The sequence below is a fragment of the Plodia interpunctella genome, chromosome 2 (genome assembly GCF_027563975.2).
Source record: "Plodia interpunctella isolate USDA-ARS_2022_Savannah chromosome 2, ilPloInte3.2, whole genome shotgun sequence".
Classification (NCBI taxonomy): Eukaryota; Metazoa; Arthropoda; class Insecta; order Lepidoptera; family Pyralidae; genus Plodia; species Plodia interpunctella.
Genome location: NC_071295.1, coordinates 11,326,440 through 11,344,630, shown reverse-complemented (window position 1 = coordinate 11,344,630; position 18,191 = coordinate 11,326,440). Strand labels below are relative to the sequence as shown.

Below are 18,191 nucleotides of genomic sequence, written 5' to 3'. Positions count from 1 at the left end.
CATGGCTTATCTAGTCACTGTGTAAACTACTCTATACATATTTAATTAGTGCGATGAAGGTTAGATAAAGGCTTATTATTATATATTAGTATATTAAGTATTCAATGAGACATTTACCGCAATTAGGCCTATATTTCCATATACTTCAAGTGAATATTTGATATGTAAATATTTACAATAATTCAATGCTCTGATACGGTATCGTGTGTATCACGCTGTCATCACGCATATTTACGATCTTATTTTATATCGTTTACATAATTATTAACGAAGAACGGGTTAATGTTTAATTAACTACGAATTAAATTACATAAAATGTAATTGTTAATCAAGTGACAATACCTGTTTATAATTTCACAAAAAATTCGTGAATATTTTTCTAATTCCACAAAAAGTTCTTACTTAGGTAATTTTAAATAGATATACACGCTAATACCCATTCGTAAGCATAATTATTACTTACTATGCAATACTTCAATATTAAATAAATAACAAATTACATACCAATTTATTTATTTAAAATATATTGCACTCAATATACATTTTATGATACAGTAAGTAAAACCAAAGGCTAAGCATTGTCTGCCAGTTTATTTATTAATAGACTTAGTTTAGTTTATTTGATACTTCGCTCCCATTGGAATTTTGAGATAAAATATAGAGCCTATAGCAATCTTGGAAAATCTACCTTTCTAACGATGAAAGATTTTTTGAAATCGGTTCAGTAGCTTCGAAGATTACCCGCCTTAAACATACAAACACACAAACGGTAAGCGTTTGTGTGTTTGTATGTTCAAGGCGGGTCTTTGTAATAAAAGTATAGATGTTTTAGGTGAAAATTCGTCTGTTCTAATGCTCAGCGATTTTTAAAACCGGCTCGTAACAAATCGCCTAAACCATAAAGCCTTATCGGAAGTACATACTTGCACTTTGCTAGGATTACAATCGCAGTATAACAACAATAACCAGTCATCACCGTTGCTAATTTCAGAAATTACTTAGCCATACCTAATTACATTTTTGGGCAGTTGTTATGATCGTTGGAGAGCTTTGACATCCAAAGAAGAAAACCTGTCTCTCTCTCTCTCATCTGAGCGTATTTAAAATCTATACATATCGTGTATAATGTATACTTATTGTGAACATCTAAAAACCTAATCTAAGTAGGTATTTGATCTATTATATAGACTAACAGCCCGTTCCGGCTTCGCTCGGGTAAAATTATAATAAATTATTTACCGAAAGCTTCCTCAGGAATCACACTTTCTATTGGTGAAAACCGCATGAAAATCCGTGCAGTCGTTTTTGAAATTATCGCGAACAGACAAACGCAGCGGGAAGTACCTACATACGTCTAAAGATATTTTGCGAAAGTTGCGTACTATGCGAGAGTAACTTTTTCACCGTGACAGTTGCACGTTTTTCAAGTTATTATAATATTACGAGACAAAACTTAAATTCAGTTATGTAGAAAACTTCTACCACGTATTACCTATACGTGACTTTGACGCAATGCAATGCGACAGTCGTCAATAGGTTAAAATGATAAGTCTTATCTAGCATTCTAGACTAGTATTGTCATGTTAGTAGTATTAAAGTTTCATTCTATTTTAAAATTATATTACACGTATAAATAAATTTTAAAATTATATTATCTAATGTCGTCAGAACTACTATTATTATAGAGAGGTAAGCGTTTGTGATTTTGAATATTTGAGGCGGACCGATTTCAAAGATTGTTGTAGGTTATATTATATCTCAAAATTACCACGGGAGCGAAGCCCCCAGGCAACATCTAGTTTAGAATAAATTCGCTTTTTATATGTAATTTCTATTTTATGAGCTAATTTTTTTGTTGTTTTGTGGTAGGTACATAGTATCCTCTACATTTATTGTTTTTTATTTGCGGTATGCAAAGTAGTAGCCATCGTACGTACGTAGTCGATAAAACATACGAAGGTTAATTTTAATTCATGTTTTTTTTTTTAGAATTTTTTTCTTCTTCTATATTCAAAGCCGAGAAAATTCTTTTTTATATTTCTTTCCAGCCTGCGTTTACGCAGTTTATCTTGATTTCCTCTTTTATATGCATAATATATTTGATCGTTTTCCATAGAATATTCCTTATAACATATTTATGACAGATAAATACATAAAAAATAATAATATTATTCAACAAGTAGATTTATTCAGATTTACTTATAGTATCGATAATTTTGTTACAAATACTGAAGAGTGTAAATAAAACATTGATTGCCAACATGAAAATTAAGTCAGAGTAATGAATATGGTTGGTTAGTCGAGATCTGCGCCTGCGCATGGCCGCGCCTATGATTATCACGTTATGCGACGGTTTCTACAATGCGATTTCATTTCATGAGATCGGCTTGGGAAAATGCTTTGCGATTAACTACTGACGAAAGATATAAAACAAACCAATACTATTTCAATGAGTTTCTTACGGCATTTCTTATCAGTATTGGTCTTTCTGAAATGCTCGTAGTTTGTAGCTTTTTGAGAAAATATACTTTTTAAAATAGTATATACATTTGACGTGAAATTTGTCAGTCGTGATGGTAAACGTAAAAAAGTTTTATAAATGTATGATAAAGCTCAGATGAGCAGTGGCTGTGTGATAATGGTTGTTAAGCAACGATCGCAAAGGTCCGAAAATCTATTATCTGGAGCTGCTCCGTGGTTCTGCACAGTAAGCCGTTGGTGACGGCTATAGTCGCAGTGGGCCAGTGTGGTGGGTCATGGCCCATCCTCCTTATCCATCCCCAGTGCCCCAGCAGTGGGAACAGATAATGACGAGAAGGAAACGAAAATCAGAAATAGTAAAAAAAAAAGGAATTCCCACTTTAATTGACGCAGAAAAATAATTATCACATACATACAATTTATACATACAACAAGTACATAAAACACAAGGTCATGGAAGTGCGCAACTTTTTGTCAAAAATTAAATGGCGTAAGTACCTACCTACGTCAGACAAGATATTAAAATTAACATATATGTCAAACATATTCTTGCTTACATTTTTGCAGAGACAATTAAAAAAAGTAACAATGAGATTCACGGAAATAATTACTTCGAGTTTTTTTTATAAATTTAACAATTTAAATTTTAAAAAATCACCAGGCTGAATGAACGGGGTTAATGCACAGCATCAGCATACAATGTCAAATTGTCAAAAAACATATTTTTTGAAAAGTAAATGATTGTTTCTGTAAGCACTTCACAATTAACCTAAAATGAGGACAGAAAGGTTATTAACTTTTTGCATAGCGCCTTCTCCATTTCCCACACAAGTTAATAATCAACCAGTGTGCAGGTTTCCTCACGATGTTTTCCCTCAACGGAAGCAAGTGGTGGTTGTTGAAAACTACTATAGGTAGGTACATGAGCCAGATGGTATACAAACTCATGTGGCACGAGTAGGGTTCGAACCTGAGCCCTTTCGATCCATTCTTAAACATTAGACTCTAACCGCTTTTTCTCAATTGCTTCGCTTCGCACCAATTGATAATCAGGTAATTAATAAAATTCTCCAATTAATGTGACATTTAAGGATGGTTCGCAGAGCGTTTCGACCGCTGCGGCCGATCCGTCAATTTTCTTGAGAAAGAAACCATTTCCAAAATCAAATCATTCATAAAATTTACATTACAGATTTATTATTTTACAGTCAGATAGTAAAACTAATTCTTGTCTTTGTTAAAATTTGAAAGATTATATTAAAGACATCGCGAATTATAATGTAAACGCTCTGAGAAAGACCGTTAATTGTCGTGTTTGATTGATAAAAATATCTTTATAAATTTTATGTTTTACCCGGTAAAATAAGCGAGTTTATTTCGCAAATGGTAATTTCTTTTGACGGCTCTATTGGCCTCTTTATGCAAAGTAGCTACAATTTTCACAAGAGTACATACATTCTAAAACTTGCAATTTCCGAGTGGGTGAAGCCATGGTCACTCGTAAGTAGATAGATGCTAACATTACTCAAATGTACTTTTAAATAAACGGGAACAAAATACATGCTTATATTATATGTGTAGAGAAAATTACATGGAAATTGTTATGCGCCGATATCAATAGTAATCACAAATAACTGTAGACGTATTACTGGACAAAACAGATGTGTTAGCAACATATTGATGACTAATACCAACATAAAATCTAATCTTTTGATGTCTTTGTATTCTTTAAAATGAAAATTTTTGTACATCTTCAAATAATAATACGACCAATCGCGAGTTGAGATGTAATATTTAAATAAATAAATAAAATGTATATATCGCGCTAACTTTCCGCTTTTGCCGCTCACATACGCTTCAAACTTATTCTGTTATAATATGTATGTTTTAATTAATTACTTGTTTTTCTATCTGGCTCAAAGGATACAATTGTTGAATTACTACACACAAATAATCGACGCCTTCCTTTAGTTCAACGCATATTTCAGCACATCCATAAGAACCATTAAATAGAAATTGCCGACCTCGTAATAGTTTTCCCATTAATTATAATTACAATACAATCGATTACATTTAACATGGAATGATAACCTGTCTTAAAATCTTATTTTTTTTTAACTTAATATTTTTTCCCTTTCAGTAATAAAATATACTTATTATTTGCGCGTTTTATCGGTAGGTAGTCATAAAAATCACGTCAGATGCCTTAACAATTAATAAAAGTGACACCAGTGTTAGCAATAACACACACGATAAGACAGAAGACTATTAACCCAATCATATTAAAAATTCTTACATACAAGGTTAGTTACTTGCCGAGTCATCTGATATCAAATATATTATGTACGTAGTTATCTGAGTGTTAAATGTTCACGAATAAAAATTAAAAACAAAACGCTCATCTTCTGCGTGCTGTCAAGTCAATTTAACCTTAAACTTAACCTAAACAATACCTAATTCTAAATTCTTGGTTTTCTGCGACATTTCCGGAATTTTTCGTTTAATGTGAATACATGGTATTACTAGTTCCATGTGTGAATAATATACAGAAAAGTTTACAATTTACCTATGTGTGGTAAGGGCACATACTTGCTGTATGCTATATACTTTTCTGTACCAGTTTTTCATCTCTAAACAAACACAAGACATTATTTACATGCTTATAAATTTACTCAGTCGATTATATATTTGATTTATCTTAGAAGTTAGAAAGAAATTGTATTAACAAGCCTAAAATTTACAAATTGTTTGTTCAGTACCACTGCGCGAAATCTTAGAAACAGATCATTAATGTTCCATGTAAATTTAATTTAGTTTAGTAATTTTATAGTGTGTCCATCTATGTAAATATTTTATACTGTGCAAAGTATAGCTTGATCCCTGTGACAGCACGATGTGAGCGACAAAGATAGGTGTATTATTTTCATACTAATTCTTTGTCATATTTCACAGAGATTTATGAGTTATATTTTACAAACTATAGTGGTTACTTGATTAGATATATACCCCATAGCAACAAAGCGCAGTTATTCGACCGAGAACTTCTTAAATATTTATAAAAGTGAGGCGATGCGTAACACCTCATAAACGTAATACTAGTTATTAATTTTTTATACTATGACTAGGCTACCTGTGTCTAGTCTAGACTATAATTCAGTACAGTAAGTACAGTCTGTTTCTAGACTGTGTGTATATGTTTGATACTCTTTCACGCAAAATCTACTAGACAGATTGTTATAAATTCGCCATTTTATCATCTGTGTGGTCACTCTCGTATATGTATGGTCCTAGTGAAAGTATTTTTAGTTGTATTAATATTACAAAAGGTAAATTGATAAATTTATTCAATCAATTCACTGATTCATAAGATTTGTAATGAAAATCTAAAATTTCTGTTAATATTTGAAGAATTTGAGTTCTGACGTTGCAACCTTTCTAACACAATACCTGATCTGGGAGACACAAAACGATTTACATTCCTCTACATTCACATAGGATCGTATCACGTCTGCCTAATTTGTGATTAACATGTGTGTGCGAATGTAAAGAGTTAATTATCTGTGGTTAGAATGCACAATGCTGCGGTCATGCATTCAACGGAGATTTATTTATCATTGTAATATGGTTTAGTAAAAAAATACATACTGAAATATCCAGCCAGAGTCCAAGAATTTCTTCTCGCTTCAAAGTGAGGTGTGTGAAAAGAGACGGATCTATGTAAAAAGTGGTGGTGATTCTATTCATCATCATATCGAGTGTGTTATTGCTAACACTGGTGTCAGATTTTATTCAAGTCGCCTACAGGCATCGGACATGACTTTTACGGCTACTTACCGCCATCTAGTGGCAGGCAGTCGCATACACACTAGTGAACTAAACTGTCTACAAATGTGCAGGTTCACTCGATGTTTTCCTTCACCGGAAGCAAGATTCTACCATCACGTGTGCGCTCATTGCTCAAAATCAAACAGCGTGTATTTCTCCTGGTTTCTTGTTATACATTTCCGTCCCATTTCGCAAAATAACAATTGTAGAACACAAAAAAGTAGCCAAAGGAAATTGAATTAATGAATAACCTAACAGCCTCTGACATTTTTTGAAATAATAACGATCCAGGTCAATCACAATCCACATTATATAAACATATCAATATTTATAGACGCAAGGTTACGTAACGGCATAGAACCAGTAGTTAATCTTGATTAAATTAATTTTAATTATATCATAAACTATTCATGTTCACGAAATTGACAAATTTTAAATGACATTTTATTATGTAGTAAATGTTAACTGGCTACGCAAAGAGAGGTTATGATATTACGTCTCTGATTAATCAATGTATACCTTAGAGTAATTATTTATTGATTTTGATATAGTTTTTGTATTAGCTTGAAAGATTTTGGTTCAATGTCGAGGGTGTTTTGTTTAATTCTGATCGACAAATATATTTAAAGTCAAGTCATTTGACGAAACTGCCCATAAATAAAATGTAATGAGTTACTTCTTAGCAATGGTCGATGAAAGTGGACAAATTTGAATCTAGTATTACCGTGGTACAGTCAACCATTGGTTGGTTAGGCAATATATCAGATTGTTCTACAAATTCATGAATAATACCAAATAAATAATATAATTATCAAGCCTGATCATAATTTAATCATGTACAAGCGCCTACATCTCAAGTCCAGCCATCCATACTAACATAGGCATCGTCGGCGTCCTACGTGACTGACAGTACGCTGCACAACGCTATGCATGAACAATTATTCCAATTTTAACAAAGACAAGAATTAGTTTTGGTTATAAAATAATTAATCTGTACTGGGATAATGACAATTTTATGAATGACTAGCTTTTGTGAGAGTGAAAATCCGTTTCCCGTGGGAATTTCAGGAAATCCCTTCTTAGTGCTCCCCTACACTGTCCACATGTGAAATATCGTATGTAGGTTCCAAAACCTACACACTATAGTTCAGCTTTCAACGCCCAGTAGTTTTGGCTGTGCGTTGTCTCTCAGTCAGTCAGTCACTCAGTAATTTTTATATATAAGTAGGTATAGATTTGAAATAATTCCATTCTCAAGAAAATTGTCGGATCGTAATGACAAGACGGCCGCAGCGGTTGATACTCGTACGCTCTGAGAACCGCCCTCTGCTGTAATTTCGGCGGCAACAAGAAATATTTCATATTGAAATATTCACCTAATCTAGAGCACTTCATCCGTCTATGATCTTAATTACTACAGACTATATACATAGTGGAATGTCAAACGAACTCATTATAACACACCTGTCTGTTGATAACGTAACTGTTACTTTATACCCTAGAACTGGTATTCACTAGCCCATATTCACATATCGGTTGACGTTTTTGCAATAACTTGATACCAAGTGTTTTTAGATAACTTGAGTAAGACGTTGCGTTAATCACTCAACCGGTTTATAAAAAAGTCGCTTAAGTTCAATTCAAGTAAATTAATATAAGAGGCTTTGATATACGTCCTTCTTTAATAAAATTACATTGAATTGGCAAGTCTACAAGTCTACTCCTATATGTATTTTTTTCTTAAAATACATCACGAATTTTGAAGTCAAAACGCATTCCTAAATACTAATTTCCTAATTAAAAACTAGTAAATTACGTAATTAATAAAACTGGTAAATTAAAGTGACATTTAATTATTGTATTTGCTTGTTTAAATACTTTTCGGACCTATAGGTTTTACCCAGTGTAGTAGCCTATTGCAGCTAGTATTTGCTGGCTTCGCGGCGTCAAATCCCCGAAAGCAACCTAACATTCGGGGATTAGAAAGAATTTATATAATAACAACCACATTTCAGTGAAAAATCTGTAGTTATGTTTAGTCCACTCATGACAGTAAACACAATGAAATACAAATTATATTTATATTACCCATATAAATAACACATATAATTTATGAAAAATATGATCCTTGACTTCACTCATTCAATTTCCCTTGGCTTTTACTTCACTCAATCGATTTCGCTTGGTTTCTATGTGAGCTTCGTGGCTATTTTTAAAATTGAGTTAAACAATATGAACTGTGTGTTTTTGCCTTCACCCCAACATGATCATGGTGGGTAATGTTTACCAAAATACATATTTTTCGTTTTTGCTGAATGTTGAGCCTATCGTTCAACACTTTTTGCTCACACAAACGTGTTTTTACACGGATTTGGAACGCCGAGTCGCTATCTTAAATCGTTGTACTTGTGTTTGTACAAATTTGCTTGTTGATGTCACATTGTTAAACCTTGAAGACAAGTGCAAGGTTCTACAAAATTTGTAACAACTCCCTGTCTCCGGCATTTCAGGACGTGCCCGACGTGAGCGACATTTTGTAAAAGTTACAAAAATAGTTTCAAAGATTTTTTTTTTCGAAAAAAATTCGCTGACAATAAATGGCATGATAGATTTTGATGAAATTTATAGAGTATATTCATAAGGATACCCATGCTTTTCGTTACTATATTAACAATACTTATTTCAATTATTTTATGTCGCTTAGATCAAAATGGAATTTTCAAAATTCTATCCCTAAAGGGGTAAAAATTGGGGGTAAAGTTTGTATGAAAAATAACGAAAATATTTACTGATCTACGGCATAAATGCTATGCAACAAAAATAATGAAACCCGTGTTTCAGGATTTCTTGAAATTTGACCTTTTTAGGGTAGTTAAATGAGGGTGAAAAGAAATAAAGAATAATGCCAATAAAAATTTCGTCAACTATAGACATGAGTAGACAGCTCAGCGGTAAACATTAATATCTTGATGGAAATTAGTAATTCAATCTGATCTACATAGGGTGATTTCTGAGAAAGTTTTATTATGGTTTTACCTGTGGTTTTAAACGAGCGAAGCCGGGACGGGCTGCTAGTTTATAAGTAAAGCAAGCATCTAGTTGCCCTCTATAATTGCTGTGCCCTTGCCCTGCAAGGTCACTTGTACTATCAACTTAAGCATGTAACTAACCTATATAACTTTACTTGCAATAAAAACTGAATCTGTAGCATCAAGTGAGGCCTCGTACGAGCTTCACTTACCTGTTCAATAAAAACCTTTGCCTTGTACTTTGCACAAATATTAAAGGACCGGTTCCCTCGCACTTCGCCGACCACATAAAATACAAGCTATATATAGACGGAACAGAACTATCACTTTAAAAAATTCTCTTTCACAAATCAACTATGGAATTTACCTTATTGGGAAAAACATTATATTAAAATGTGCCAATTCTAGTTAACACAATATCTGTTTTACTTTTATATCAAGTTGGTCAAACCATAATTTTGTTACGATTATAATTTAATCTGTGGAGTATTAAAATTTGAATTATGATCTTTTATACAAAGACAAGAAGGCAGGCATGAAAAGATAATATCTTAATTTACGTGTATCCAATAAAAAAATATTAATAAATATTTAGTTATTCGTTCATTACATAATCTAAATCAAATATTATGAACTAAATATGCGGCTTGTATGTACGATTGCTCTATAAATTCATACAAAAGTTGTCAAAATTAGATCTTAAATGTGTATAAAACTGTGCATATAACAGTTATAATCCTGTAATCTCCATATTTTGTAATACAATCTTCGAACACAATAATATGTAATGAGTTATATTCAGAAATTAATATTTTTTGTTTTCGGTCAACCAGTAACGAAAATCGTGTTTTTTATCGTATTGACTGTACTCAGTATCCGGGTATCTTCAAATGATGAGAATAAAGAATTGGCGCTGCGCCGATAGCTTGGTTTCCCAACGAAAACAATCGCTTTGTATTTAGTACCAACTAATATTACAAATGCAAAAGTAAGTTTTCGTTCGTTTGTTACATCTTCATGTTTAATCCACTCAACAAATCTTAATGAAATTTCTCGTAGATATATACAGCTGTGAGTACGGATAAAGATATAGACTATTTATTCCGGGAAAAAGTAATGTTCCCCTGGGAAATTATTGTATAATCTGTGGCTTTGTTTAATAGGTACCTAAACCTAAGGTAACCTACTTATTAAAAAAAATTCTTTCACTAGAAAAAATATATATATATTTTGAAATATATAAGTAAGTAGGTAGATGTAAATTACACATATAGATTGAATCTGCACACGCGTCTGATATTTAATTAGATGTTGAAACCTGAAGGGCTGTTGGCTAATTCTAGAAGCCACACAACCTACAGACCATGGTATACATAATGTCATGTTTTGAAATGCGATGGAAAGATGTACTTACATACCTAAGTAAGTAGATTATGAAACAAATTTCTACGTAATGATCTGAAAGGTAAACGTAAAGCCGTTGGTACTGGTTGTATTTCCAATCCGCAATGGGCCAGTTTGGTGGGTCATGGCTCAAACTCCTTACTTATCTGTAAGGAAGACCAGTGCCCCAGCAGTGGGGTTGTATAAATGGCTGTTTACGATTGATGATTTGACTTTAAAATAAAAAAGTTACAAATGAATGATGTCTGTTTTTTTCCTGCACTTTAGAAGATTGTACGTCAGTGGAGGAAAAAACCTTGATGTAACTCTGCCGGTTCTTGGTCAAAGTTCTCTTTAAGTTTTTATATATATATTATATGTATGCATTTATATAAAAAATAACTTAATTTACTCTACCTAGGAATTTCATATAATGATTTTTTATGAAATGTGGGCACATTTCATAAAAAATTTGAGATTAATAAAAATCTCTAAATTTTTATGAAATGTTCGCTTCGTACACAGATATAAGACTTTACATGTAATGTTCTTATTCTGTGGCTTCGTATCATAAAATTATTATATTTTAACTCCGTTTTGTGTAATATCCAATATGTGTAAATATTCGTGGTTACGTTACAATCATACTAACAATTTAAGTTAACGATCACTTAATCAAATAATTATTTACAATACCAGATGTAATCTGATGACTGTCTAACTGTCGAGCTCGAACAGATAATTAAAAAAATACCTTCATCATTGAGAAACCCACACCAGCTGCCGCACAGCAATTGCAGTAATAACCACTTGATTACTATACGTATGTTGTAACTTGTAACCGACAAGTAAATGTGCAAAATCAACCGAAATCCTACTAATTTTTGATGTGCGTGTTACTTACGCAATCGCAAAAAATCTATGAACGGATTTTGAACATAAAAAACGAACAACAAAAATTATATGGTCGCTCGTCAAAAAGCCACTATATTTGGATTGGAAGAAGAAATTTAATTCTGTGGACGCTCTTCATACATATTAAATTAGGTTTAAATAATTTAAAACTAAATGAACCAATATACCTCTAAGTTTTATTTTCTGCCCTTTGTAGCTTATATGTTCGTCGAAATTGCATAAATAAGAGGGCTATTTGCCGACATGTCTTCCTAAGTACCATTGGGAAGCAATGACGTTGACAGCCATATCGATCGAGAGCCACCGGCTCCTTATGGCGCACATTGTCACGTTCGCAAAATGCCAACGGAACGCAAAAACTGTGTGAATGTACAACTGGAAGCTCACATTCGCTTTAACCTGTAAATTATGTAAAAATTTGACTTGTTTAATGATTAATTTTAATACGTGTATGATAATGTTAAATGCTGAAGTTTAATACGTGTAAGAACGACATTTGTTTTTCTGAGTCACTGATTGATTACGTATATTATTTTAGCGGTTTTTGGTATAAGAGGAAAAAAATCTGCTTATTTTATTTATATATCAATTATTGGAAATGATTTTAACATTGACTGATTTTATATTTTATTTACATACCTAAGTACGTTTAGAGCCAATCAGTGCTTGAATAAATGAAAATATTCAATAAATACGTAATTTTTTCTGAAAGTTCCTATTTACATTATAAATGGAAGAAATTAGTAACTATTTTGTAGCATCCCTGGTGTAATTCAATGGTGCTTATAGTTACAGTTACGTCTTCATGAGAATAAGACATTTTGCGAATCTGGCATTGTGCGTAAATCGTCTCAGCGCAGAGGAAGACGTTATAAAGCGACGAGAAAGGCATCTCTTTACTTTCAACTGGTCACTTCCCGAACACTTTCGTTTGCAAATAGTTTCTCAATAAAAACAGAGCCACTCCTAGCACTTAGTAGGAAAACCGTATGGTTTCCCTTTTATGTGTGTGGCTACAAACTGGTTATTTTTCCTCGAACGTACTGGTTTTTCCGAATATTAAACGAAGGATATTATGACGTTTATATTTACTGTATGTTAATACATTAATAATAAAATTGAAACAAATTATAAACTTAAGAACTTGTGTTTTTTATATAAATTGTGCAAAAGACGCGACATTTAGAGAAATAGAATAATTTACGTTTACAAAACAGACTTTGGTAAAACAAAAGTTATTTTTTCAATAAGTTTTATGAAAATTCGGCTTCACGTCGTTATTATGTGTGTGATTCATATTTTGAAATATTAATGACTTTTTTTACTAATATTCTAGAACAAAAGGCATGTTTGTTATACACACTAGATATCGACGTACCCTGTTATTCATAAAAAAGGCTAAAGTATGTATACTTTAGCTTTTTTATGAGATACCTATTTTATAAATAAAAAAATGTGAGTACCTAGATTATTCAGGGGCTTGTTGATCTTCTGCTTAGGTTTGTTAAATATATTATGTACTAGATGTTGCCCGGGGCTTCACTCCCATGGGAATTTTGAGATAAAATATAGCCTATAGCAGTCTTGGATAATGTAACTTTATAATGTTGAATGAATTTTTGAAATCTGTTTGGTAGCTTCGGAGATTACCCGCCTCAAACATACAAACTCATACACGCTTACCTCTTTGTAATAATAGTATAGAATTATTTATTTTTCTTTATTTAATTTTACAAAAACATTGTAAAGAACTATTTTAATTTTACAAAAACATTGTACTTTTGTGTGTATCGTATTCAGTTGCCTTGTTTTGTGATCATATTTGATCGCGTTGAAGTAAGTACAGTATACAGTTTTCACATCTGAATAAGACCGTAAACCCAAAACATACAACCTTAATTTACATTTTAACTTGATACCTCTGCGAAAATGGATGATAGACAGACAAATAGACAGATAAGAAGTGGCCCTAAAAGTTTTCCGTTTTTATATATTGAGGTATGAAAACCTAAATATAGTTATTGATTAAAATTTTGTTTTAGTAGTTATGTTACGTATATAAGAAAATATATATAACAGTTATATATAATAAAAAGTAACTCATATGCAATTAGGTTATGTTCATCAAGCCAAGCTGAACCGCCTAATCAAACATTACGTTAATTTATAGTTTATGGTTTCAATTGATACAAAAATTAAAAAAAATGTAATATTGTACCTTCTCGGTTGACTTAGTATAAGTACCTAAGTATTGAACAACACTTATCAAACTATAAAGTGTTATATTGAGATTACGAAATAAGCATTTTTATAACATACTTAAAGTAAAAATTAAAACAGTGTTTTTGCGTAAAACAGGCAATCGTTATGCTGTGTTACATTATTAGCATTAGGATCAAATTAAACATATATTTATGAACTATCAGTCTTCTTGGGTAAGTTTACTTTCGAACAAATCACGTTTGTCAACTTATTTTAGACTAGTCAAGTTAATTGCCAACACATTAAGCAGACTTTCGTAACAACATAACTATTATAGAAATCGAAAGCTTGTCCCACTACAACGTAATAAGAACAAATTCATATCGCACTTGGCCTCTAGCCTAATGTCACGAGATTGACAATATCACAGTGCTAATATCAAGTGATAGTGATGCGACAATGTTGGAATATCTCGCGGTGCTCCTCATCGGCTTCTGGCTCGGTGTTGCCATATTCCTGTACGTCTCCTGTTTCTGGCTGGAAGAGATTTTAGGTAAGTCTTTCTATAATTTTTATAGGAAAGATTTTGATAAGTTTGATGAGTTTAAATTATCGTTTGTTAAGAAAATAGTTGATCTAAAGACTTATAAAACGTTTACAACAAAAGACGTAAAAATGATACACGCATGCATACAAGGAATGGAAAACTTTATTTTATATTGTTAATTAATTATCTATTGGCACTGATCATATAGATTATCACAGGTTCGACACATTCGGGTAAAAACCTTGGTCCATACATTAAAAAAAATATTTTCAATAACATTCCCTCGTAACAAATCTTAATCCTAACTAATATTATAAATTCGAAAGTAAGTTTTGTTTGTTTGTTACCTCTTCACACTCTATCTACTCAACCAATCTTCTTGAAATTTTGTCATACATACAGTTTGATTGATGGTGAAGGGCATAGGGTTTCATCACGGAAAAATAACAGTTCCCGTGGGAAATTTGCCCGGGCGAAGCCTCGGGCATCGCTTGAAAGATATATAATATGGAGAATACGCTAATACTTTGCAGTCCCTTGGTTACTCACCTAACTCAAGATCTTCGAAGCAAGCCCCTGTATCACAATCTAGCTGATTCTCTGACCCTATGCTCACGTAATACCAATCAGTTGACCCCGCGTCAAAATGTCAGGTAAACCATTGTTTCGTTTATCGTTTTGCAAAAGCAAGATGGCGAGGAATATGTGATGTTATTTGAAATTGAAATTGTTGGGTGATGAATTTATTGAAACTTTTGGCTAACGGCGCTTGGCGTCTGATAAGATACCCACACAATGGTATTAATTATTGGGTGATGAATTTATTGAAACTTTTGGCTAACGGCGCTTGGCGTCTGATAAGATACCCACACAATGGTATTAATTATTGGGTGATGAATTTATTGAAACTTTTAGCTAACGGCGCTTGGCGTCTGATAAGATACCCACACAATGGTCGGTCATTGGATGGGTGATCAGAAATGATGAAGATAGTATCTTGAGCTCCACCGTGCTTCGGAAGGCACGTTAAGCCGTTGGTCCCTGATATATTTGCAGTCATGAAAACACGCCGAAAAGAATTTCTTGGGTTTCCCTTTATCCAGGACCGCAGACGAAGGCGGCGATATGCATTTGCTAGATCCTACCATTTTTCTTGATATGAATGACGTAGAATTCTCGTCGATGGGCTTAGGGATTAGAACGTATTAATGAAAAATATCTATCGAAACGAATCATGCGTCTTTATATTTCATACATAATTATACCTATTAGTGTCTCAAGTGATATTTAACCTGTTCGCTCCGAAAGCGATTCGCCTTGGAATTTGAAATGTAAAATGAAGTCGAGCAGTCATAAGTATTTTAATTGAATTATAAACAAATTATATTACAATGTCACCAATAAATAAAATCCCTTGATTTTCGAATAATTTTGAAGTTTTTATGATGTAAATACCTATTTTATCTGCGCATTTGGCATTCCAATTGTCATTTGTTTTATGAGCTCATATTTTGAACTATTTTTCATGACTTTATTTTTAAGGGTGACTTACACCGTTGAATTTGACGTTGATTTTAACTGCCAAATGGAGTATGTACCTATTTTGAGTTTTTCTCTTGAAGTTAACGTCAAAATTGACGGTGCATCCACCCAGGTAATATATTATTTTACGATACCGGACGATACCGAATCTCTGAATCGAAAAATGCTACATAACAATATTAAATAACGACAATACAAGAAAATACACTACAAAAATGTCCTATTTTTCATGATAATATTTTTCCATTCCTTTCATTGATGAAAAGTCATTATGAATATGTATATATATCTATAAGTATATAGGTACTTACTATATGTCTATTTGGTTTGTATACTATAATACAACCAAACAGACATACGAGTATAGTACCAAACACATATAAGTAGTAGGTATGAAACACGTGTGTTTTCGTCACGTGACTAGATATCATATTAGGTATATGATTAAGTAGGATAGTATTTCTGCTAGTTCATCTATTTACTTCATTATCTTCAAAATTTTGCTGATTACAATGATTAAATAAAAAAATAAAAAACAATTATTTTTTGTAAATTACCTGACCTTTCGATTCGTTCATATCTTTATAATAATAATTTCTACGACTGGAGTCATACCGAAACAGCTACATCAATCTTTAAAAACCTTAAATCTATCACCTACAACTTATAATCTACTTCAGAAGGCAGCTATATTAAATACGTGTACGTAATAGTGAGAAAGTTCTTACAGACAGACGGACAAACTTCCTCGCTTACATCCACCAGCCGCATAGATTCCAACGCAACAGTACAACCTCAAAATTACTTGCCTAGTATTACAACTCCCGATATTGATAATCCTGCCGTAAATACAATTAACGACCTTCCTGTTATACACTTGGCTTAGGCCCGTGTATTGCAGTATACCGGTCTATTTTAAACAGAGACCGAGCATAACAATGTAAACATATTAATAATAATAAAAATAACATAGGAATAAACCTAAAGTAACCTAAAAGTATTAATATTTCCTGGTTGGGGAAGCCAGCGCAAGCATCAGATGATCACAGGTTTTTAAGTTATCAGACCATTTTAGGACAATTTTACCCATATCCCCCGGATTCAATATCTTAAATTAAGTACCTAATTAAATGGAAACTGCTAAAAGTCAACTAACAATTTTCGCAAACGAAGTAGGTACCTACATTGTGTGGAAAATAAACATATAGGTACAACTCATTGTTTGAGTTGACGTTGTGAGGTAAGGCCTGCATGCAACCACTATCTTATAAATAGACACACGTAGGTCAAGGAAATATGTAGCTGTTTACTAAACTAGCTAGCCATTTACTTATAATGACAACGATTTGACATTGTCATATCTTGAACATCTTCTTTATTTCCCTATTATTCCACAGAGTAAAAATAAAACTCACTCGAAGATTTGTCTTTAAAGACAGTAAGTAGTACAGAATTATTTCAATAAGTGATAAAATTTAAGAGGCTCTTCTTTTGGATTTTAAAATGAATGCTTCTTACGAAAGAAGCAAGCATAATAATCTTACCATCAATATAATTGCAATCGAATTAGATATTTGTTATTTGGACGTTTTAATTCATAAAGGAAATTATAGGTATTAATTCGAATCACAACAATTTTGAATCCCAGTGGAAATAAATTAAATGAATTTGGAATAGAGATTAATTTGTTGCAACATCCAGGCAAAAATGAACCAGAGTTTATCATAACTTCCCACGAGATGGAGCTATAGGCTTCATATTTTCGCATGAAACGGTTCAATTACAAAAACATAGTGCACAATACACGAAACTCATTTGTATATTATTGTATGCATTAGCTTCACTCATTATGGCCGTGCTCCGTGGCTAATTTCTTCCAATGCACAAAGAATGCGAAATGGTTGTGATTTCTGATTAGCATCACAATGATTTGCAATGTTTCTTGTGTGAAATAAAAGATTAGCTTTGTGTGTGGCAACTGTCTTAGCATGATTTTTGGACACGTTCCGACGAATTGAGAAGCTCTTCTTTTTGTCTTCTTTTAAGTTATGTCTTCACATGAATTAATTAAGCCAAAAGTACACTCAAAATATTTATCGTAATAACTTAATCATAAACCAATTGGACTCTAGCGTCATCACCTCTTATCATTTACGTCTTCCGGTCTATGCATTTTTCTGTTTTGTCAAATTTATTTTATTTATTTATTGTGTTGCGTGTAAGCAATGACTCTCATCTGGGATCAACTCCTGATGAGTTTCTCAAGA

At 32.5% G+C, this 18,191-nt stretch overlaps 2 protein-coding genes across 18 annotated transcripts in view; one reads left to right on the top strand and one right to left on the bottom strand.

Moving 5' to 3' along the window:
* M7BP (Myosin-7a binding protein) overlaps positions 1–18,191 on the top strand; it is a 96,603-nt gene that overhangs the window by 65,598 nt on the left and 12,814 nt on the right. For 2 of the 16 annotated variants that reach the window (XM_053763142.2, XM_053763225.2), the window contains exon 2: positions 14,266–14,388. The exons of 7 other annotated variants lie outside the window; for them this stretch is intronic. In XM_053763142.2, the coding sequence (XP_053619117.1) occupies positions 14,266–14,388 (123 nt within the window). Of the gene's footprint in view, positions 1–41; positions 60–14,145; positions 14,389–18,191 lie in introns of those variants that run through there. 7 more of the 16 variants (XM_053763217.2, XM_053763169.2, XM_053763199.2 and 4 more) reach the window with 5 other exon arrangements.
* Positions 1–18,191, bottom strand: part of LOC128680244 (proteasome subunit beta type-2-like) — a 78,697-nt gene that overhangs the window by 58,568 nt on the left and 1,938 nt on the right. The gene's annotated exons all lie outside the window — the stretch shown is intronic.